The 25,267-nt window shown below is 43.7% G+C and overlaps 1 protein-coding gene across 1 annotated transcript in view; it reads right to left on the bottom strand.

Annotated features, from left to right (window-relative positions):
* DNER (delta/notch like EGF repeat containing) overlaps positions 1–25,267 on the bottom strand; it is a 390,295-nt gene that overhangs the window by 234,871 nt on the left and 130,157 nt on the right. The window contains exons 2-4 of the mRNA XM_055397670.2: positions 7,167–7,469; positions 4,913–5,007; positions 2,012–2,178 (exon numbers count right to left, since the gene is read on the bottom strand). Of these exons, the coding sequence (XP_055253645.1) occupies positions 2,012–2,178; positions 4,913–5,007; positions 7,167–7,469 (565 nt within the window). The remainder of the gene's footprint in view (positions 1–2,011; positions 2,179–4,912; positions 5,008–7,166; positions 7,470–25,267) is intronic.

Raw genomic sequence — 25,267 nt, 5'->3', positions numbered from 1 at the left:
GTTGGCAACACTTCATTACATACTTTCTAATCATCTACTATCCATCTTAATAGCCAAAGATGAGTCCAAAGTTGATTACTGTCCCTCGTTCACCAGCAAGTCCACTCCCAAGCTGATTTCTTTTTTACCTTCTCTCCGTCTAATAAAATCCCTGCCCCTACCCCCAGTTAGATTTCCAAAGATTAGGAAATGACCTTATCATCAGAGAAGGACCCAATATAAAATAACACTATCAATTATATGAGTTGAGCATTTTATTTTCCCAGTTTATCTTCATTATATTTGCATCAAACACATCTCTTAGAGAATACATCTTAATGCTTCTGTTTAGTTTAGCAAAATATTTAGTGCACCTCAGAAAACAATAGTTGCTGCTAAGTCACTTCAGTCGTGTCCGACTCTGTGTGACCCCATAGACGGAAGCCCACCAGGCTCCCCCGTCCCTGGGATTCTCCAGGCAAAAACACTGGAGTGGGTTGCCATTTCCTTCTCCAATGTGTGAAAGTGAAAAGTGAAAGTGAAGTCGCTCAGTCTTGTCCGACTAGTAGCGACCCCATGGACTGTAGCCCACCAGGCTCCTCTGTCCATGGGATTTTCTAGGCATGAGTACTGGAGTGGCTTGCCATTGCCTTCTCTGGAAAACAATAGTAAAATTAACCAAAACCATCCCTAACATTTGTAATTTATCCTTTTACATCCATTTTCATGAAACTTTTTCAACACCCCTGCGAGACAGGTGCTGCCTCTGCCCTCTGGCTCCCCCATTCTCGAGGTGAGGACTGTTGGAGTATGCAACTGAACGGGACAGGGTACCAACAGCAAGATGCAGCAGCCACATGGGTGCGCTGGACGGGGATGGGCAGAGCCTAAGCTTGAGCTTGTGTCTTTGAGTGGCAGCTGCACATGTCTGAATAAAGTCAGGATGCTATTGGCATGCCTTAGCATGGACTTCAAGTCCCATCCCTGGGATAAAGATAACTGGCAGGACACAGTCAGAAGGCTAAGCCAGGGAAAGTCTTGTGGGAACCGTCCAAGTGTAGCCCTTGGGGGGGCAGGAGGGAAGAGGGGTAGAGGGGGCCAGGAAGAATCACACTTTCTGAAAGCCATTTCTCCTCCAGGATAGAGGAATCCAAAATCGGCTAGTTGGACAGTGGCAGTTGCTGCTGCTGCTGCTGCTGCTAAGTCACTTCAGTCGTGTCCGACTCTGTGTGACCCCATAGATGGAAGCCCACCAGGCTCCCCCTTCCCTGGGATTCTCCAGGCAAGAACACTGGAGTGGGTTGCCATTTCCTTCTCCAATGTGTGAAAGTGAAAAGTGAAAGTAAAGTCGCTCAGTCGTGTCTGACCCTTAGTGACCCCACAGACTGCAGCCTACCAGGCTCCTCCATCCATGGGATTTTCTAGGCAAGAGTACTGGAGTTGAGAGAAGGTTAAATGACAGGTTTAAACATGTTCAAGAAAATATGAAAACTCAGAAGTGACCCAGGGAGGAAGGTGGTATGGGCAAGAGCGACCCCCAAAGATACTTGGGATTCCCTTGAGTTATCCTGAGTCAGAGGCTCAGATGCGATCACCTGCTTGCTCAGGTGCTGAGCCCCCGGATCTGGGTCGGGCCAATATCAAGTGACAACTAAGCTTCCTCTGAGACACTGACATTCTATGCCTCAAGATGCCCACAATTCCAGGAGAAAGAAGACTGAAGAGTCAAAAACAAAGCCAAGACTCAGAACATTGAATGACAGTGACCACACACCGAGGATACTCTGGTCAGTGTTGGGATACAGTCTCCGGATTCCAGAACCCACAATTTTCCCATTTTGAGCCACACTGGAAATTACATCTCAGAAGCCAATTTTGATTATACGTGAAACCTCACCTAAAATGGAGGAAATTATGCTGAGGGCTGGAATTCAGATTATCTGGGAAAAATTCCCTACATACTGTCTAGCACACTAAACTGAGGTCAAGTTGAATCCCACGCAGTTTTAGATACAAGATTTCCACAACTCACCAATGAAGTGATTCTGTCCCAAGGCAAGCATCTCCTCCAAGAGAACAAGGCCCCCAGGAGCCTGGAGGAGGGTTACGCTCCGACCATCGATGAGGGAACACTGCTGAAATCCCGTGGCCGTGACCTTCCACAGCAAAATCAGCGAGGCAGTGGCGTCTTGCCGAATTCTGAAAACGAGAAAAGACGTCAATGGAAACTCCCTTTCAGAAAAATTCATCTCACAATCAGGCCATCAGGTTAACACTAAAAATAAAGATGACGCATACACCCATAAAAGTATCAAGAAATGGATGACATGATCTTCTAAACAGGCGCCCGCTTTATGTGGACTCATGATGATCACTTCCCATGCTGTTAGTAACACCCATCTCCCACTTGATCAAAAATATACCACAAAATCACTAACAGGTAACTCTGGGTCATAATTTTCATCAATAATAAAAGGGTCTGTTGAGTTTAGAGACAACTTCTTCCATGCATGTGTGTTAGTCATTCACTCATGTCCAACTCTTTGTGACCCCATGGACTACATCCCACCAGGCTGCTCTGTCCATGGAATTCTCCAGGCAAGAATATTGGAGTTGGTAGCCATTCTCTTCTCCAGGGAGTCTTCCCGACCCAGGGATTGAACCCTGCATTGCAGGCGGATTCTTTACCATCTGGGCCACCAAAGAAGCCCAACTTCTTCCATATCCACAGGATAAAGAGTTCTGCTAGAATTTATTATACATGTGCAACACATCCCCAAAGCACCTGAGTTTGCTGCTAAAATAAGTTAAAGTGTGTCACCTCCCATGCTTCAGGCCTCTCCTGGTTTTTCCTTGTTTTCAGGATAAAATCCAAAAAATGAGATGCCCTAGCAGACAAACCCACCCGGCCTCCATGCCTCTCAGTCTTGGACTGTGCAGCTCCCCCCTTGCCATCCAGGCGGTGGCCACAAGGAGCTACTGTGGCTTCCCCCAGGACCAGCCATTGCTTCCCCTCCCTCTGGGAACCTGTCACTCTTCAAGGCCTACCCCACCGGCACCCCTCCTCCAGGCCCTTCCGCTCTCTTCCCAGCACTGGCGGCTACCACTCCCTCCTCTGTGCTGGGGAGGCGGCTCCCAGTGCACAGATCTGATCCCTTCCCACCCAAGGCAGAGCTCCTGGCGTGCAGCAGGGATCTCAACAAAGGGTCGTTAAACGATCACATTCACCAATAAATGAAAGCATAAGGGGCTAGCAACCTTCCCACGTGAATCCAGCACCCAGAGATCGCTCTGCATTTCCATCTTACTCACCCTGGGTCACTGATATTTCTGTCTAACGCAGCAGCCTAAGGGTCTTGGGAATTTCAGATTTGTTGTGGGGGCAGTGGGGGGTGGAGAGGAAGGCAGCATTTAAAAGCATAGACCAGAAGTTTTCCGAAAGGCTTATGCAAGTAAAGCAACATGACCCAGACAAGAAAGAACTGGGGCATGGTTTCATAAACATAAGGGAAACCAATGATTTCCCTGAAACCAGCTCCAGAAAGTGGGGTTTCCATCCTCGGTAGGAGCAACGGAACACTTAGGACAGGGGTCCCCCTACTGGTAGAACTCGGAGCTGCTCCCTGGCCTCACCCTCCTCCCTGCCAGATGTCGTCCGTGTCCATCTTGGCTCTTTCCCACCAGGTGACTTCAAGGTGGGGGCAGGGGATACAGGGGTAATGGAACAATGCCCCTCGTCCAAACATTTTTAGAGACTTCTTTGTTTAGAAGGCAAGGTATACAAAAATGACCCTGCGTGGTCCAAGCGAAGAGTGCCCACTGCCCTCTTAAAATGGAGTCACTGCAGTATCCTGGTTAACCTGGGCCAGGTCCTCCCCCTCCCAAAGTCCTACCCTCTCTTCTAAAGTCCCTGAAGACTAGACAGCAAGTGCCCATTTGGGTACATGATGGGTAGCTTCCCTGGGAGCTCAGCTGGTAAAGAATTCACCTGCAATGCAGGAGGCCCAGGTTCGATTCCTGATTTGGGAAGATCCACTGGAGAAAGGGAAAGGCTACCCACTCCAATATTCTTGGGCTTCCCTGGTGGCTCAGACGGTAAAGAATCTGTCTGCAATGCGGGAGACCTGGGTTTGATCCCTAGTTGGGCAGATCCCCCGGAGGAGGGCATGGCAACCCATTCCAGTGTTCTTGCCTGGAGAATGCCCGTGGACAGAGGAGCCTGGTAGACTACAGTCCATGGGGCTACAAAGAGTCAGACATGACTGAGCGACTAAGCACAGCACAGCACAGGGTGGGGAGTTGTCAGACAGGTCAGGGGTGCTCCATGCAGCCTCCACCCCCACTCTCCAGCCTCCACCCCCACTCCCCAGCCTCCACCCCCACTCCTCAACCTCCATTCCTACTCCCCAGCAATGCACAGCACCTGGTGCCCCCACAGGTACTGTCAAAGGCACTTCCCTTTGCCTCCTCCCCATCCCCTGCAGTGACAATGAGCAGTATGTAATTTGAAGGAGCATAAATTTAAAACGCAACAAAACACACGTGTCACCTGCTTGTTTCTAAAGAGATAATTGCAATGCTTGGATGTTAAATGTGGGGTAAATCATGCATATGAATTTAACCCATGGTCCATTAAAATCTGAAGAAGCCAAAGAATCTGGGAAGCAAAAGTCATTGAAGAAGCGAAGGGTCTGGTTTTAGATCTTAGCTAAGGCTCCTGGGTTTCTTATCTCCCACCTAACTCATCCCACCCAGCCTCCCTAGAGTCTCTTCTGAAACTGCTTCTGAAATCTAGTTCCTAGGCCTCATTTACACATGGAATTCCATTCCTGGTTCCCACTGGGGTGACCCGTTACAGGCCAGTTACATGAACAGACACCACCCAGCATTCAGAGTATCAATGGTAACCACATTTCACTGGGAGCTTTCTTACTTGACCGAAGTGTTCTGTGGGACTTCAAAGGACACCAGACGGCCCCCTGCAGAGCTGTTGGCACTGGCATTCCCACAGGCAATGTCTGGAACCACCTGGAGGAAAAAAAAATCGCAAAAAAGACAGGTTATTACGATTAATCATGGGGCAAGACCATATTAGAAAGCAAAACCCCACAGGCCGCCTCCACTCCATTCTTTGGATGATGCTGGGGATTGTGACTTGAGAAGCCAAGTGAAATCTTACAAACGCTAACCACAGTGAAAGCTTTGCCATCTGAGTTTGTGAAACACAAAAGCATTGCTTAGAGCAGTCTGCAAATTCCCGGGATGACTACACTGCTAATAGGATGTTGCAGGGAAGGGTGGGAGATTGGCCCCCTTCTCTTTCATCCTGCGAGCAGTCACGGGCCTCTGCTCTCTGCTCAGTCTGGGGGGGTAATGAGAGACTAAATGCTTAGAGAACAAGGAGATGGCCTTAGAGGAGTAGCTTCCACATCATGGGTAGAAATCCAAAAGAATAAAAGAACAAGCCTGCCAGAGAGCCATAGACAAGACATGTCTTGTTCAAACGACCCTGCTCGGTGCACAGGGGGGCGTGGGAGAACATGCTGAGGCCAGGTAGCTGGGAGCTGCCCTTTTCTGTCCCCTCTGGGCCAGACCCTCAATTTTAAGTGACGTGTTCCGGAAAGCGTTATACTGATGTGCATTTAAGAAAAGGAGCTCAAGGGGGAATTGTGCTCATCAGGAAGCATACTGCTAATACTTGAGCGGCGTCCAGTGACGGGCTTCTGACCCGTTCATTCATTTATCCCTCTTGCTGTGATCTGTGCTCATCCCCCGAGAGTCGGCATAAAAGGTATTGAAGCATTCGTCATCACTGAATTAACAGAGGACAAGACAGAAACGCTCAGCACTTTCACCCCACTGCCAGCATGCACAACTTATCGTCCAGAAATACATTCACGTGCTCCTCCTCTGGCACTTGTAACTTGCTCATTGAATGGCCTAAGAGATAACAGCATGACAGGAAGGTGAGGCATTTCTTGTTCACATTTACCAACCGCAGGAGAGCATGGTTGGCTGGGGAGAAATTTTCTTTAAGGGACAGTTCCTTGATAAACATAGGACGAAACCTAGTTCACATTCAAGAAGTGAGTCATTCAGCAAAGAGGTATTAAAGTCCTAACTTCAAAGCCTTGATTGTAAGTGTGAAATCAGAATAAGTTCTCAGTTTTTTAGGCAGCATAAAAACACTGCCATTCAGCTTGAATGGGCCTTCACAAATTGTGTGGCAATGAAAAAAAAGTGGGTCAATTGGTTAGAATTACTAAGGAACATAAAACAAGAAATGCTGCCTTACTCTTTTATAACCATAATCAAAAATTTTGGACATATTCTTTGGCTTTAAAAATGCTATACAAAGATCAATGAGGGTTTTGTTTTTTTTTTTTTCAGGTAAGCTAAAAGCCTGTCATAACATACAACCACAGGTCTATACTGATAAGGAATACTATATGGAATGGAATTGCACTTTATCGATGTTAACTCAAACCTACGATTTCCGTTTGTCCAACTTCAATTCTTCTAGCTAGCAAACTTATATTTTATGTCAACTTTTAAAGGTCTGCTGGAAAATCCTCAGCGTGAGACTTCTGATGGGATTGAAGGTACAATAAGCCAAACCCAGACCAGACAAGACTCAATGAACAGAACATGCTGTTACCGAAATGAACCAAACTTGGAAATTTCATTCTTAAATGCACTGCCAAAATATTTTTAAAATCAATAATACGTTTTTTTCTAAATCCCACTGAAGTGCTGCAAGTTACCAACAACAGAATCTAAACAATAACAAATTAAAACTGAAGCATAAAATTCCATGGAGGAAAATTAGGTCAGTAACTGAGGGTCTATAATATGTTCATTGATAATACTCTTCATTGAGCTGCCTGTCCCAAATCTAAGATTATCTCACATAAAGGTATGTGAATATTGTTTCAGAAAATAATTTCATTCATTTTCTTCCTTGTTTTCTCTTCTTATGCTCATAAAACAATCATAATTGGCATGCCTTATTTACATAACCAAGAGAGATTTCCTATGCGGAAAGGCAGACAGGAAAAAAGTATGGCATCTTTTGTTCAATGTGTAACTTCAAGGCTTTCGATTTTTATTGCTGATATTAGAATCACTGGAATGATTTTAACCGTACTGGTTTCTTACATAAAAACATGTTCACTTAATGTTCTCACCTCCACTTGATCCCATTTCATTTCTACTACTTTCTGGCCCGTTTTCGGCTGCCACGTCGGCAGGGTGATGGTTGCCTGAGAGCGCGGCAGCATTATCTCGGGCTCCTGGGTGGCAGGGACAGGCTGAAGCTGCCTGGGTGCTGTGGACTCAGTCCAGCCAGAGGCGGGAATGCTGGAAAGTGCCTGTTCACAGTTTGGACCTTCGTAGCCTTCATTGCAAATGCAGAGGTAGCCATCGCTGCTGCTGCTGCTGCTGCAGTTGCCATGGTGACACGGGTTGCTGGCGCAAGGATCCGCAACAAGCTGAAACGAGACCATAAATGGGTCAATTATTCCCTCATAAGGAATGTGGTGCCTTTGCTGGTAAATGAGTTCTGTACTTAGAGCTGCTGCTCTAAAAGAAATGCTACTCCTGTGGAATATATATTTTTAACTATTTGTGCTGTTGAGCGGTGGGGGCATCTCCCAAGGTCATCCCAACACTAACCCTTCCACAGATAATAGATGTCTAACAAAGAAGTATGTAGTTAGCGAAAAAGAGCCTCCCCTAATCCAAGGCCCTAAATAAAATTGATTTCAGGAACACTTATTTAGAGAAATTTTCTAAGGCGAAAACAGTTAAAATGGAGACTCGTTAGGAATATACTAACTTTGATCTTTTTAGCTGCAGGTCAACGGATACAGGAATCTAAATTGAAATCTCTTCTTTCACATCCTGAACCATTGTAAGGTCTCCTTATGAGAAATGACTGCCCAGTTTATCGCCTCTACAGAGGCACTTACCTATGTCTTCCAATTTTCTACCTGATGAACAATTCTTTTTTAAGGTGATATTTAATTAAAGACTCCCAAACTGATCAGCTGGCATGACAATTGCATGTTAGAAGGAAGCATGGTGGTGACTTCTATTAAGCAGAGTTTGATGAAAGTTTCTAACCTCATTATTTGAAGGGGTGATTAGGGAGATATGTGACCCAGCTGGAAATGGAAGATAAAAATTCAACTGCATATCTTTAAATTATGTTCCTGTTCTAAGAAAAGTGTTTATCCCTGAGTTCCTTGCTGACCTTTGACTTGGATTTGTTATTACTTAGAGATGCTACAAAAAAAAAAAATATGAAATGAAACAACGTAATAATGCTTCTCTCCAGACAGCCCAAGGGTTGAGGCATGTTCACGAGCTAATTCAATTATTATTTGCTTCTATGATAACAGAAAATTAGACTTCTATCTGATGTACCCCTGGCTTCTCAGGTCTGATAATAGAATAGAACTGAGTGAATAACAGACCACAGAAAAACGGGACCTTCAGTTTCTCCTGCGGAAATGAGTTCATACTTTAACATACACGGATAGAATTCTGCCTGGAAAACAGCTACTCACTCTGCTAATTACCCTTGTCACACAATTTCCAGCAAACTCCTTTAGGAAGATTAAGGGATTTTGGACTGAATAAAACAGCTCCCAAAATACCACACTGTTAATTCTGTGCTCTCACTTGGAAAAAGCTTCACAAAATCTCAGATAAAAGTAGACAGGTGGGTATCTGAAGAAAATATTTAAAGTGTAAATATTTTAACATATTTACAATCTTTATCAACTCAAAGTAAAATCCAGACTCGTTCCAGGGAAGACAAAGCCCTCCCTAATCTGGTCCCTCCCCACTCCTGATGCTCTCTCTCCCCCCACACTATCCTCCTCCTTTACACTCAACCCCTTCACCTTCTTTCTGTCCTTGGATTATGTCAAGGTCATCCCCACCCCAGGGCCTTTGCACCTGCTGGGCCCACACCTGAAATGCTTTCTTTCAGACTTTGCATGGCTTTTTGCTTCATTTTGCAAAGAGTCGGATACGACTTAGCAACTGAACAATGGCAACTACCCTCTTTCACAAAGTTCTCTGCTCAACTGTTACCTCCTCCAAGAAGCCTTCCCTCACTAGAAAATCTAAAGTAATCCCGTTTTTTTCTTCCACAGTGCCTGGACTAATCTGCTGTGTTCACAGCTCTGTTCCCAGCATGTTGACAAAAACAGAAAATGTGGTGGGGTTTCCTTTTAAAAAGCATTTAAAAGATAAAAGCAGACAGATGACTTGGTTTCTGAAAAGCAATGGGTGATGAGGGACAGACTGAATTGCTCTTTTAGTCCTGATATGTGCCTGTGCTTTGGATTTATTTTTAGGAAGGCTTCCTGGAGTGGGTATCATCTCAAGAAGGAGGAGGAATTTAATTCACTGGGATAAAGGGGGCATGTAAACCAGGTTTCTGACATCAACTCTTAAAGCAAGGTTGACCTCATCACAAATTAAGACTTTTAACACATCCCTAAAACACACACATACATTTAAATCATTTTAAAATTTGTAGAGATCACTACAAAGAAATCGGCTCTGGAAGTGCAAACCTCCGTGGTGCAGCTTAGGGAATGACATCATTAAGGCAAAGACCACCTGTCTGATAGTCAGAGAGGCCCCAGGGCTTCTGTCCCATCATCACAGCCCACTGCTGGAGACCACCAGTCCTCAGAGATTGTCTAGGTGGGTCACTGAGTACAGCCGTCTCGTCGTGGGCAGTGTGAGAGTGGGTGCTGGTGGGGAGAGCTGAGCAGGAAAGGCAGGCCCCCAGTTCACCAGGCCCAGGAGGCAGCTCCACCAGGTGAGCGAATAAAGAGCCAAAAGAAAAACATGCTGAGGATAAACAATACCATCTAAGTGTTGCTATCCAGGCTTCATAGATGAGAGGAAAGCAAGAATAGCATATGGGATTCAGTAAGGAATGACTTACATAGAAGGTCTGAATATTCACTGGAAGGACTGATGCTGAAGCTGAAGCTCCAATACTTTGGCCACCTGATGTGAAGCGCCAACTCATTGGAAAAGACTCTGATGCTAGGAAAGATTGAAGGCAGGAGGAGAAGGGGGCGGCAGAGGATGAGATGGTCGGATGGTCTCACTAGCTTGAAGGACATGAGTTTGATCAAACTCTGGGAGACAGTGAAGGACAAGGAAGCCTGGCATGCTGCAGTCCATAGGGTCACAAAGAGTGGGACACAACCTAGTGACCAAACAACAACAACGTTTGGTGGAGAAACGCTCTTAGTAAAGAAAAGAGGAGAGAAGCTAAAAATTAAACTATTAATTGTGTAGATTTCTAAAGAGACTTGAAACAGTGACTCCGATGATGGTGCAAACACGTACACACATGCGCTGAATACAAAGCAGAGTGTTAATTGCACTGGGAGGTCACTGATCCCTTCTTTAAAATAATTGAGTCATATTTATGCTAGTTCTTGGGCTTTCTGCTAGTGGCTTCAATAACAATTCCAACTACCTGCTCTTCTAGCCTCTAACACTTCAGACTAGTTTCACTTTAAAAAGTCAATTGCCTAACAACAAATATAAGATAAAGTGCAATCACTAACCTTTAAGCAAAATCTTGGCATCATAAATATTTATTCTAAGTTCTGTTTTTTTGTACACAGCTTATTCAGTGTTTTTTTTTTTTTTAAGTTTGTGTGTATATTTTATCTCACAGGGGAAAAGTCCTATTATAGATGTCACTACCGCCCTTGAATCCATTACATTTGAACCATAAGCAGAAAGTAACCAAACTGCCAAGATATCATAATTAACAGACTTGATTTAACAGGAGATAGCTTCTGGTTTCTAACGATGCGGAAAAAGGATAAAGACGTTGTCATATCAGCAGAAAGAGTAAAGAGAAAGCTCATGGGTTAATGGTTTCCTGATTACAGTCACCAACAAGTTCATGTATTAAATACTGTATGCTCTTTTCATCTGATTAATTCGTCTCTTTAAGCCAAATTTTTTCACATCATGGAACTAATCTAACACTATTCACATTCTATTTCAACTTTTCACCTATGTCAGATAATTTATGCTAGAGTCAAGAGCACGTCTGGGGTGTGGACAGGGTAAGGTGGAGGCCAGGCCAGAGAGAAGGTGCCCACCAGCCCCGGGTGACATGAAGGCAGTCTCATGTGACACTTTAGCAGTGACCTGCTTTCTGTCCTTAAATTGTCTGCTGCCCATATTTTTGGCAATTCCAGTGCCCTCTGCAGCATACAAACAGAAGAATGAAAGGTCAAACTCAAAACAGGTATAAAAAAGGCCCACTTACAGAATCATTAAATACAAGAACATCAAAGCTACCAGAGTCACTGCAAAGTGCCGCATATGAACCTCTTTGTCTGTTACTTGGTGATGGGGCGGGGCAGGGTGGGGGTGGCGCCTGGGAGTCACATAACCACCTCACTGGTAATCCTTCCATACTAGTTTAGACACTAAAGTGCCTAAAGACACTAAACTAAACTATAGTTTGGTGGGCCTCCTTCCTACTTCTGTGCTTTTACAGAAAACTCAATGCATTGGTCAGTAATTCAAGTGATGTTTATCCAGCCTCTATGATGTGCCAGGTAGCATGCCTAGCAGAGAAGTCAAGAGGATGAAGAAAGCCTAGTTCCAGCCTCCAAAGAACTCAGTCCCACAGAAGGGTCAGACAAGTGAACGGAGACGTGCCTTGAGCCGGCTAATTGCAACTAATGCCCTGCATGTATGTGTGTCGACCATTATAGTCATGTGTTTCATTGAGTTAAAGTTGCTAAAACTGACAGTTCTAGTGAGGTGGATGAACCTAGAGCCCGAGTGAAGTAAGTCTGAAAGATAAAAACAAATATTCCATATTAACGCATATATATGGAATCTAGAAACCTAAAAGTGGGAAGAAATAGAGACATAGTCATAGAGAACAGACCTATGGACACGGCATGGGCAGGAGAGGGTGGGACAAATTCAGAGAGTAGCACTGAAATATATACATCATCATGTGTAAACTGGATAACTAATGAGAAGTTGCTGTATGGCACAGGGAGCTCAGCCTGGTGCTCGGTGACAACCCAGAGTAGGGGTGGGGTAGGAGGCAGGTGGGAGGTTCAAGAAGGAGGGAACATATTATACAGAGTGAAGTAAGCCAGAAAGAAAAACACCAATACAGTATACTAACGCATATATATGGAATTTAGAAAGATGGTAACGATAACCCTGTATGTGAGACAGCAAAACAGACACAGATGTATAGAACAGTCTTTTGGACTCTGTGCGAGAGGGCGAGGGTGGGATGATTAGGGAGAATGGCATTGAAACATGTAAATTATCATATGTGAAACAAATTGCCAGTCCAGGTTTGATGCATGATACAGGGTGCTCGGGGCTGGTGCACTGGGATGACCCAGAGGGATGGAATGGGGAGGGAGGTGGGAGCGGGGTTCAGGATGGGGAACACATGTACACGTGGGGCAGATTCATGTCAATGTATGGCAAAACCAATACAATATTGTAAAGAAAAATAAATAAATAAATTTTTAAAGGAAAAAAACATTAGCAGACAAAAAAATAAATTAGGCACAATAAAATAATAAAATAGTTACTACAATAAAAAAATAAAATAAAGAAGAAACTATTTTTTAAAAAAGACATAATTTTTTTAAAGTTCCTAAGACTGAAAGAGAGAATGGGCTTGATAACTGCAGGTCTGAAATGAGCCAGTCTCTTAGATGGCAATGGCAGCTCTCACAAAAGACACAGCAGAAAGGAATGTTCTAGTGAAACACGGAGCCAGCTGAGCACCCAGCATCCCAGCGGTGACCCTGGTGAACAGGTGGCCAAGCGGCTGGGGCAAGTCCCTTGCCTGCCCTGGGCACACATCCCTCCAGCATCCAGGGTCTTGGGTGGGACATGTCAAGATCGGCTCCAGCTGTTCTCAGAGGGTCCAGAGGAGCACAGAGCACCCTGGCATCACCTCCCTCCCTCGTTTATACCCACACTCACTTGGCAGAGCCATCCAGGCCACGGAAAGGGTGTTTGAGGCGGAGAACTTACAAACATGGATGAACACACAATGTGGCCCGGGCAGTTGAGGCAGGTTGCCTGGGTGGGTGGGGGACACGGTGGCCTCAGTGCACTTAGACAGGAGGGTAAGCACAGAATGGAAAGAACTGAGAGGGAATTTCTGTAAGTAAAATGGGCCAGAGTTTTTGTAATTTGAGCAGCAGAATCAATTAAGGAACTTTTAATACAGACTTTGATACAGATGTCAGTACTGTTGGAAGAAGAGATGCCTTAATAAGTAAGGAGCAAAAACAAAAGCCTTAAAGCAGGATTTTGCAACTTGTGCACTAGTGGCTCTTCGCGCTGGGCAATTCCTTGCTGTGGAGGCTGCCCTGTATATTGTAGGATGTTGACAGCATCTCTCATCTCTACTCACTAGATGCCAGTAAGCCCCTCCCACCAACAATGACAGCGGTGAACACCAAAAATATCTCCAGACATTGCCACCGTCTTCTGGGGGAAAACCACCTCCAGTTGAGAACCACTGTCTTGAAGGAACAGATTGAAGCATTTCATTCCATTGATAGGCTTTGACCATCCATGAGACTACATAAATGAAATCAAAAGGCAACAATACAGGAAAATATGTACCAACCTACTACATAGGGCTGGGCTTCCCTGGTGGCTCAGAGGTTAAAGCGTCTGCCTCCAATGTGGGAGACCCGGGTTCGATCCCTGGGTCGGGAAGATCCCCTGGAGAAGGAAACGGTAACCCACTCCAGTATTCTTGCCTGGAGAATCCCATGGACAGAGAAGCCTGGTAGGCTACAGTCCACGGGGTCGCATAGAGTTGGACACGACTGAGCGACGGAACAGAACGGAACTACATAGGGCTAAGCCCTTTATAATACAAATTCCTAGACATCAATTACAGAGAAACACCTCGGTAAAAAGGACAAAGAAATAAGCAATATTCAGAATGATTTACAAAGAATCCTGCCATTTTTAAATGCAAAACACAATATGTGTTTATTTATTGGTAGGTGGCTCAGTGGTAAAGAATCTGCCTGCTGATGCAGGAGACACAGGTTCAATCCCTGGGTCAGGAAGATCCCCTGGAGAAGGAAATGGCAACGCACTCCAGTATTCTTGCCTGGAAAATCCTATGGACAGAGGAGCCTGGTGGGCTATATATATAGTCCATGGGGTTGCAGGCATCAGACATGACTTAGCCACTAAACAACAACAACAACAACTCTTTGTTTAAGTACAAAAACAAACTTTTAAAAGTAGAAGGGACCATTGTTTTAGGAATTTAAGCAGCAGAATCCACTAAAAGACGTTATAAAATACAGATTCCCTCGCCCCAAGCTATGAATGAAACACTGAGGATGGGGCCTAGAAACCTTTATCTCTCAGCACTCTCCAGATGATTCTGGAGCACTGTTCCAAAAACCAAAATTCAGAATTTGTCTGTGCAAACCAGGGGTTGGCAAATTACAACCACAGGCTGGAGCCAGTTTGTTTCTGTAAATAAAGTTTTATTGGAACACAGCCACGGCCATCTGTTCATATTTTACTGCTTTTGCACAACATCGGCAGAATCTGGCCCACAAAGTCTATACAATATTTATTATCTGGGTCTGGAGTTTGCCAATCTCTGACCCAGAAAAGATGAATCTGAGGACTCACAAAAGGAAGAAAACAAATAGGTGGGCTCCTCTAGGAAGACTTCAGAGAAGAAGACAAGCTTAAATAGGGCCATGATAAAGCGGCTAGCAATTCCATCTAATTGTTTCTCCACACCCAACTCCCTTTACTGGAATGGCATGCACTATGAGATTCAATCACAGAGGGACCTTTCACAATACAGCTTAAGGTAGATTAGGAATCAGATGTTATTTTTTTTTCCTTTACTTTTTATTTTATACTGGAGGATAGCTGATTAACAGGGGCTTCCCTGGTGGCTCAGTGGTAAAGAATCTGCCTGCCAGTGCAAGAGACCTGGGTTCGATCCCTGAGTCGGGAAGATCCCCTGGAGAAGGAAATGACATCCCATTCCAATAGTCTTCCTTGGGAAAACCTGTAGACAGAGGAGCCTGGTGGGCTCAGTCCATGGGGTCATAAAAGAGTCAGACATGACTAGTGACTAAACAACAACAAAAATAGCTGATTAACAATGTTGTGAAAATTTCAGGTGGACAGCAAAGGGATTCGGCCATACAGGCAGGTACACACTGCTACAACCAGATGTCCTTTTGGTTCTTCATATCATGTTTCTCCACCCAAAATAGAAATTGCACTGGTTAGAAATGTCATCTTCATGCTGAAAGACAAACAAATATTGTTGGGGTCCAACTGTCATAGTATTTTTGTCTTAAAAATGAATTTTTCCCACTTTCTTCAATAAAGATCTCAACTATATTCCAACACCAACTGCTTACCCACTAGGAGTAAAAATGTGTGAAAAAAAAACCATTATAATGCTTATGCCAGTAGTAGTCTTGGCCAAGAAATGCATCCCATGAATTTTTTTCCCAAATCCAAATAACAAAAATGCTCACTCACTTTAATGAAGCAAGAACTATATATCTTAGTGTGTGTGTGTGTGTGCTCTGTTGCTCGGTCGTATCTGACTCTTTGATACCCGATGGACTGGAGCCCACCAGGCTCCTCTGTCCATGGGATTTCCCCAGCAAGAATACTGGAGTGGGTTTCCATTTTCTTCTCCAGGAGATCCTCTTTTCCAGGGATCGAACCTGAGTCTCCTGCATTGGCAGGTGGGTTCTTTACCACTGAGCTACCTGGGAAGCCCATATATCTTAGTAAAATACACTAAGGAAACAATTCCCACGTGTTCTGATATTGCTTTACTTCTGTGTTAGGAACTTTAAATTACTTGAAAAATTATTCCTGGGCTGATCTGGGCAGCCCATTTCTAGCCTCACCGCCCACTCCCAGTTCAGAGTCACTTTCTTAAAATCAGCCTGTCCTGGTTTTTGCATGAAGGTTGAGTCACATCTGTAAGTAAGCTGGAAGGAAATTATAAGCAGAATTCAGACTTTTGACATGAAATGGGTCCATTAAAAATAAACCACTACCTATCTAATTACTTTCCAACTTTTCTATGGAATCTCTTTAAAACCTGGTACTTTGGGAAATTACCTTGAAATTGCACTCCCTTTGCTGTAGCCCAGTAACACAGACAGTCAATATTCATACTGATGAATCTTTAATCCCTGTTCCTTGCAGATACATCAAAATTAAATAACTATTCTTCAAAAACTTGGCAAACCCTCTGTCGCTTGGTGTCCGTATTCAACTGCATTCTAAAGAATAACATTCGGCTGCATTTACTGCCATAGGCACACCAGCCTCAGTGAAATGCTTCTTGTCTTTTTTTTCTTTTAACTATTTGGAGATCATTTTCTTGAATCAGAAACTCACAGAACAATTCCCAGTGCATATATTCTTGTTCCCTTTCTCATCAGAGACACTCAGACCTCCAAGCAAACTCTTTTGACAAAACAACAATGTCATGAATACAGGAACTATGTCAACTTTTACCTCCTTGCTTATTCACGAAAAGGAGCCTGCAGCAAAATGGGAATTAAATAGCCTATGAAGATCATATAATCATCTCAACCAATGCGGGAAAACCATTGTATTAAATTCAACATCCATTTACAGTGAAGACAGTTATAAAACTAGGAATAGAGGAGAACTTCTTTATTCTGATAAAGAGTATCTATTAATATAAAAAAAAAAACCCTTCAGAATGTAATAGTTATCAGTGAAATGATGTGAAGTTTCTCTCTGAAATTGAGACCAAAAGAAGGAATCTGCTTTTACCACCTCCACTGAACATTACATTCAAGGTCCTAGCAAGGAAGTGCAAGGAAGCAAGAATAAAAAGAAGTTATAAAGACTGAATAGGAACAAAAGTGTCTTGATGCACAGAATATTTGATTATGCATGCAGGTAAGTTATTAGAATATGGAACTTCATCAGGTTTGTTAGATACAAGGTCAACATTAAAAAAAATTTAAAAAAAGAACAAATGCATCTCCATGCATCAGAAACAGGAAAATAAAATCTTCTTAAAAGTGTGGTCTACAATATTTTTTAAATCCCTAAGAATAAATCAAGCTAAAGAAGGCCTCAACAGAAAGCTATAAAATAGTGAAGTAGTATTTAGAGAAATTAAAGACAGGATATATAAGTGGAGAATCTAGTTAGGGACCAGAATACTCATTTTTACAAAGATTCCAATTTTCCCCAGTGACCTACAGATTCAATGCAACTCTGAAAATATCATAACGGTGTTTCTTTGTTCTTCTGTAAAATGTCCCTAAATAGCCCGGACAGTCCTAAATAAGAACAACGGATGAAGGGTTGCTCTTCCTCCTCAGAAACTTTAACGCTATAGTAATTAGGACAATAGAAAAGAGAATCAAGAAACAGAATAACTATATGAACAGTTCATTACTGGACTAGAATAGTGTGATAAATATAGTCTTTTCAATAAATTGATAACCATATGAGGTAAAAAATTAAGCTTAGCTCCCCCATCACAACAGATACAAAGATAAATTGCAAGTGATCTGAAACTAATATAGATTAATTATACTTCAATTTAAAATTTTTCTAACTTAAAGTTTCTAAAATATTTCTAAATAAGTTACATTAATTAATTAAATGCATACAGGCTTCCCTGGTGGCTCAGATGGTAAAGAATCTGCCTGCAATGTAGGAGACCTTGGTTTGATCCGTGGGTCAGGAAGATTCCCTGGAGAAGGAAATGGAAATCCACTCCAGTATTCTTGCCTGGGGAATCCCATGGCCAGAGGAACCTGGCAGGCTACAGTCCATGAGGTTACAAAGAGTCAGACAGGACTGAACAACTAACACACACACACACACACACACACATGCAACTGGATAGATGACAGATAGGTAGATAGAGGATTGTAATCTAAACACACATGCATGATATACGCAGACAGTGTGCTATGAAAAACAGAGAATAGGGCAGTGAACTCACTACGGGACTCTAGGAAGTCTTCCCGTGTGAAGTGTCAAGGGTCAAAGAGGAGCTACCCAAGGAAAGAAGAACAAGAATGGTGCTTCCTGCCAGAAAGAACAAGTACAAAGTCCCTGAGGCGGTAAATGGGTAGGATAAGGGGAGAACTACAGATGGTTCTATATAACTGGAGAACACACCACCAGTCTGCCAAGGAGTTTCAAAAGCAGATTTTGCTCAAAAGGATGATGACCAGTTGGTAGCATCTGGACTTTGGTTCTGAAGGCAAATCGATCATGAATTTTAAGCAGGGATAGGAGAGATGAAGTATTTTAGAAAAATCCCTCTAGTAAGAATGGGATGATGTATTTGAGGTCAACCTGGAGACACAAGGATGTATCAGGAAATCACTATCACCAGCCAGTTGAGAAAGGATGTGAGTCATGTCCAGGGCTGGGTCAGCATAGTTGGAAACGTGAAGGTGAGCTGGAGAATCCGTAGGATTGGAGGCTAACTGATTGGGTGTGACAGGTGAGAGAGGAACAGGGCTGTGTGGAGGAACTCCTGGGATTCTGGCCTGGACCAGCAGGTAAAGGGTAGGGTCAATCACTGAAATACAGGTTTCAGAAAGAAGAGCAAGTTTACAAAGGAGCAGGGAGCCATAGTTTTTGGTTTAGGGAAGAAAGATATTTGGGTGTGTAAGGGACATCGAATGGGGGTGTCCTTAAGAGATTGTCAGTAAGATCTGGGGCTCATGGGGAAGGGATGAGTTGATGTTCCCAATTACCAGTATATTGGGGAGGGGGACAGGGGAACCCTACATACACAGACGATCACTAAGGGGGAGCCTCAGAGAGGTTTAGAAGGGTCCGCTGAAGGAGATGGGAAACCATGAGCACAGAGAAGGAAAAAAGAGGTTATAAGCAAAAGAGTTAAAATTTGTTGAGGGCCCATGTATGTCTCAGGCTTCCCAGATAGAGCTAATGATAAAGAACCCACCTGCCAATGCAGAAGATATAAGAGATGCAGGTTCAAACTTCAGTATTCTTGTCTGGAGAATCTCATGGACAGAAGAGCCTGGTGAGCTACAGTCCACGCACTCATGTATGTATCAATTCATTTGCTCTTAACAATCCAGTGAAACAGATCCCACCTCATTTTATTTGGGGAGCTAAGGCTTAGAACAGTTAAGCAGCTGGTCCAAAGTCACACATAGTAGGTGTCAGAGCCGAGATTTGAACCCAAGACTCAGCGACTCCAAATTGTAACTCTTTCCCACATACCCTGGGGAAGGTAAAGGCTACCCACTCCAGTATTCTGGCCTGGGGAATTCCATGGACTGTAGAGTCCATGGGGTCTCAAAGAGTCAGAGACAACTGAGCAACTTTCACTTTCCCTTTCCCATATTCCAGAGCCTCTTATTTTATCTCATCAGGTCAGTGAGCTTCAGGAGAGTATGGCTGATGACCAGAGGCCACGAGGGAAGGGTAACATGATTACTGGAAATTGGACCCTGGATTTGACACTGGCCATGTGACAAGGGCAGTTTGGGCAGCTCGAGGGGTCAGAGGCCACCTTCCAGTGAGTCAGGAAGAGGAAGGAAGACACTCAGGACACTGTGGGAGAGAGGGGATCTGGCTCCAGTCAGCTGTGAAGGGTTTCAGGTTAAACAGACCCCAAACCCAGCTCATCAGACCTTAGAAAGAACATGAACTGAGCCCACCCAGCTTAGAGAGAGAAGACCCCTGCCCAGAGGCCCGGGTTCATGGTTCTCTTCAACATCCTATTCTGCACACATAAAATGTGAGACGCCTGAAGGCATGCCCAGGAGTGTGGATCCCATAGGATTCTGCAACCCGTCCAGGCAGGGTGAAGAACGATAATATGTCCGATTTTCATTGGCATTTATTCTGGCAAACAGCCCCCAGGAAAACTTCTAGGAATGTGTCTGCTGGATGAACCACAAGCTGACCAAGTTTCTGGAATGCACAGAAGAGCAAAGTCTAAACCCCAAGAATACAAACAAATGGAGCCGTCCTACCCAGATAAATTCAGAGAGAGCATAGCATGTGACGTGCCCACAGCAAAGAACCAAGGTGAGGGGCCTCAAGGATGTAACCTGGACAGGTCACACTGGCAGTAAGCGAGGATATGGGGGAAGGTGACTGTTATCCTGAGAGGAACTAGTTCATTAAAGTCAGGGGTGGAACTCTCCACAAATGTGGGACCACACCTTTCTGGTTGACATTTCCCACCCATCCAGTGAAAGAAGCACATTTTGTTTACATCCCCTTTTTAAATTGTCATTAGAAATATCTTTGCCACCTGCCAACTTTCTAACCAGTGTCACAACCTGAGGCACGCCCCCTCAGTGCTTCCTGAGATGGACAGGTAACTGCCCTCAGCAGGAGACCCTAGTAAATACTACCCTGCCGAGGGCAGTGTCAGCTGAACTCCTCATTTTTTTTCTCCTTTTCTGACTTTTTTATTAAAGTGAGCTGATTTACAACATTGTATGAGTTTTAGGAACTGCACTCCTATTTTGAGAATTTCTTGTACCCAGCATTCATGAGATGGTTGGATGGCATCACCGACTCAATGGACGTGAGTTTGAGTAAGCTCCAAAAGTTGGTGATGGACAGGGAAGCCTGGAGTGCTGCAGTCCATGGGGTCACAAAGAGTCAGACACAACCAAGCGACTGAACTGAACGGAGCATTCCCCTTCTTGAAAGATCCCAGAAGCTGCTGGCAAAGATGATGGCACCAGCCTGCCTTTGCCCAAAAGTAAACTCAATGTTCCTTCTTGACTTTCCTCCTAGATGACGGAGCAGCACACGGATTCCGTGAAGATGCTCCAGCCACACAGCAGCCATGCAGAAGCCACAGGGAAGTCAGCAAGAGCCCAAATACAGCAGCCTCTGTTATTCCAATGGGTTTGGTTGCCATCCTGGAAACCTTGGGAAGACAATGACATGTATCACACCAGACTGGGGACTCGAGTCAGTCTCCCTCTTTCAAAAGGGCCTTCCAGTGCCCTAAACCATCCAACCTTTTGGTCCAACCATACCCCAGTCATTAAAGGTCTACTTAGAGTTGAAAAAAAGATCCTTTTACATTTGTTGGGGGCCCCAAAGTAGTCTCCAAATATTAACATGTGTTGATTTCTTCATTATTTAAATTAGGTGTAAATGACAAATGACACTTCTGTGGGGTAGCAAGGAACTGCAAAACCAGGCACATAGTGGGTATTCCCTAAGTATCTATTGAAACGGAGAGGACCTTGCTTTCATTTGGACCATTCTTCCAGCCAGGGGTATCCCGTATCTGCCAGGCTTGAGAGCCCAGGACCCTTAAGAAAACTTGGGGGAGAACGTATTCCTGCTGTGAAACCAGGGTCATCTTGGCCCTCGCTCTAAGCTCTAAAGTGCTCTATATGCTTGTCTACCTGCCCGGCCTCCTGACTATGCTGATGTGTGCTTTTCTCTCTGCAGGCACAAAAATTCCCTCTGATCTGTTTTCGGTTTTTCTAAACTTAAGTGGAACTGGTTGCTCTGATTTTAATAGCCATCTGTTCCAGAGATGAGGACAAGGGTCAGTGGCTCTGAGGCTAAATCTCAAGTCTTGTCCAACTTCATTCACCTGGAGGTAAGCCTTAGGTGGAGCTAGTGATAAAGAACCCACCTGCTAATGCAGAAGACATAAGAGACTCAGGTTCAATTCCTGGATAGGGAAGATGCCCTGGAGGAGGAAACGGCAACCCACTCCGGGATTCTTGCCTGGACAATCTCATGAGTAGAGTAGAGGAGCCTGGCGGGCTACAGTCCATGGGGTCGCAAAGAGTGGGACATGACTGAAGCGACTTGGCACACGCACAAAAGCCTTCTAGAATGAGCAGCTTTCATACAGAGATCTTTCACTAAGAAAGAAAGCGAGGAAGGAAAAAATAAAGATGAAATTCAAGCCACCAACAGCAAGGCCTAGATTGTTGTTCAGCAGCTATGTTGTGTCTGACTCTTTGCGACCCCACAGACTGTAGCCCACCAGGGGGGCTTTGTTTCTTGATGAGTCTGGCTAGTGGCTTGTCAATTTTATTCACCTTCTCAAAGAACCAGCTTTTGGCTTTGTTGATTTTTGCTATGGTCTCTTTTGTTTCTTTTGCATTTATCTCTGCCCTAATTTTTATGATTTCTTTCCTTCTACTGACCCTGGGGTTCTTCATTTCTTCCTTTTCTAGTTGCTTTAGATGTAGAGTTAGGTTATTTAGTTGACTTTTTTCTTGTTTCTTGAGGTATGCCTGTATTGTTATGAACTTCCCCCTTAGCACTGCTTTTACAGTGTCCCAGAGGTTTTGGGTTGTTGTGTTTTCATTTTCATTCATTTCTATGCATATTTTGATGTCTCTTTTGATTTCTTCTATGATTAGTTCATTATTCAGCAGCGTGTTGTTCAGTCTCCATATGTTGGCACTTTTAACAGCTATTCTCCTGTAATTGAGATCTAATCTTACTGCATTGTGGTCAGAAAAGATGCTTGGAGTGATTTCAATTTTTTTGAATTTACCAAGGCTAGATTTATGTCCCAGGATGTGATCTATCCTGGAAAAGGTTCCGTGTGCGCTTGAGAAAAAGGTGAAATTCATTGTTTTGGGGTGAAATGTCCTATAGATATCTATTAGGTCTAACTCTTCTATTATATCATTTAAAGATTGTGTTTCCTTGTTAATTTTCTGTTTGGTTGATCTATCCATAGATGTAAGTGGGGTGTTAAAATCTCCCACTATTATTGTGTTATTGTTAATTTCCCCTTTCATACTTGTTAGTAATTGTCTTACATATTGCGGTGCTCCTATGTTAGGTGCATAAATATTTATAATTGTTATATCTTCTTCTTGGATTGATCCTTTGATCATTATGTAGTTTCCTTCTTTGTCTCGTTTCACAGCCTTTGTTTTAAAGTCTATTTTATCTGATATGAGTATTGCTACTCCTGCTTTCTGGGATTCTCCAGGCAAGAACACTGGAGTGGGCTGCCATTTCCTTCTCCAATGCATGAAAGTGAAAAGTGAAAGTGAAGTCGCTCAGTCATGTTCAACTCTTCGCGACCCCATGGACTACAGCCTACCAGGCTCCTCCACCCATGGGATTTTCCAGGCAAGAGTACTGGAGTGGGTTGCCATTGCCTTCTCCCGATGTACTCTGCATATAAGCTAAATAAGCAAGGTGACAATATACAGCCTTGACGTACTCCTTTTCCTATTTGGAACCAGTCTGTTGTTCCATGTACAGTTCTGACTGTTGCTTCCTCACCTGCATACAGGTTTCTCAAGAGGCAGGTCAGGTGGTCTGGTATTCCCATCTCTTTCAGAATTTTCCACAGTTTATTGTGATCCACACAGTCAAAGGCTTTGGCATAGTCAATGAAGCAGAAATAGATATTTTTCTGGAACTCTCTTGCTTTCTCCATGATCCAGCGGATGTTGGCAATTTGATCTCTGGTGCCTCTGCCTTTTCTAAAACCTGCTTGAACATCTGGGAGTTCACGGTTCACATATTGCTGAAGCCTGGCTTGGAGAATTTTGAGCATGACTTTACTAGCGTGTGAGATGAGTGCAATTGTGCGGTCGTTTGAGCATTCTTTGGCATTGCCTTTCTTTGGGATTGGAATGAAGACTGACCTTTTCCAGTCCTGCGGCCACTGCTGAGTCTTCCAAATTTGTTGCCATATTGAGTGCAGCACTTTCACAGCATCATCTTTCAAGATTTGAAATAGCTCAACTGGAATTCCATCACCTCCACTAGCTTTGTTCGTAGTGATGCTTTCTAAGGCCCACTTGACTTCACATTCCAAGATGTCTGGCTCTAGGTCAGTGATCACATTATCGTGACTATCCTGGTCATGAAGATCTTTTTTGTACAGTTCTTCTGTGTATTCTTGCCACCTCTTCTTAATATCTTCTGCTTCTGTTAGGTCCATACCATTTCTGTCCTTTATCGAGCCCATCTTTGCATGAAATGTTCCCTTGGAATCTCTAATTATCTTGAAGAGCTCTCTTGTTTTTCCTGTTTTGTTGTTTTCCTCTATTTCTTTGCATTGCTCACTGAGGAAGGCTTTCTTACCTCTCCTTGCTCTTCTTTGGAACTCTGCATGCAGATGCTTATATCTTTCCTTTTCTCCTTTGCTTTTCGCTTCTCTTCTTTTCACAGTTATTTGTAAGGCCTCCTCAGACAGCCATTTTGCTTTTTTGCATTTCTTTTCCATGGGGATGGTCTTGGTCCCTGTCTCCTGTACAATGTCACGAACCTCCATCCAGAGTTCATCAGACACTCTATCAGATCTAGTCCCTTAAATCTATTTCTCACTTCCACTGTATAATCATAAGGGATTTGATTTAGGTCATATCTGAATGGTCTAGTGGTTTTCCCTACTTTCTTCAATTTAAGTCTGAATTTGGCAATAAGGAGTTCATGATCTGAGCCACAGTCAGCTCCTGGTCTTGTTTTTGCTAACTGTATAGAGCTTCTCCATCTTTGGCTGCAAAGAATATAATCAATCTGATTTCAGTGTTGACCATCTGGAATTTTCATTACTCAGGACTTTTATTATATCAGATTAAATTGATGGGCAGACCCTTCTCTGGCTAAAAACATTTAACAATTTCAGATAATATAGAAAATAGTTTAATTCAAGGGTGAACTTTAAAAGGAGGCAGGGGAGAAGGGGAACCCTCAAGTTTCAAAAATGATAAGAGAAGAGGACTCGAAACCAGAGCCATTCACTCTTCATTGACCACAGGGGTTATGGACCTGGAATAAGACCTAGGAACTGGGGAGTTGAACTCTAGAAATCACACAGGGATGGAAATGTGGCCATGAGCCCAGGAGACTAGTGGAGCTATACCTGAGGGTCATCCTGCCTGCTTAAAAAAAGGCTAGTGATCTGGAGATCCCACAAGGGAAACAGCTGAAAACCCGGCATAGCTTCAGGGTTTGGGGATAAAAAAATAGTTGTCCAGAAGTAGCCAAGACCTTCCATATAAATATCCCATGAAATTGACAATAGCCCCTTGATATGGAATCCTAAGCCAAGAAATGCATATTGAAAAACTTGATCAGAACCAGCAGAGTGATGGACTGACACTTTCACAACAACAGAGTACAGGACTCACACACACATGCGCACACTGACACATACTATAATGAGCTCACAATCCAAACTTACAATTGCACAAGGAAA

This window comes from Moschus berezovskii, chromosome 2 (assembly GCF_049115385.1).
Source record: "Moschus berezovskii isolate FMDL1 chromosome 2, NW_MosBer_1.0, whole genome shotgun sequence".
NCBI lineage: Eukaryota > Metazoa > Chordata > Mammalia > Artiodactyla > Moschidae > Moschus > Moschus berezovskii.
Note: the sequence above shows the minus strand (reverse complement) of the source record. Positions and strands in the feature narration are given on the sequence as shown.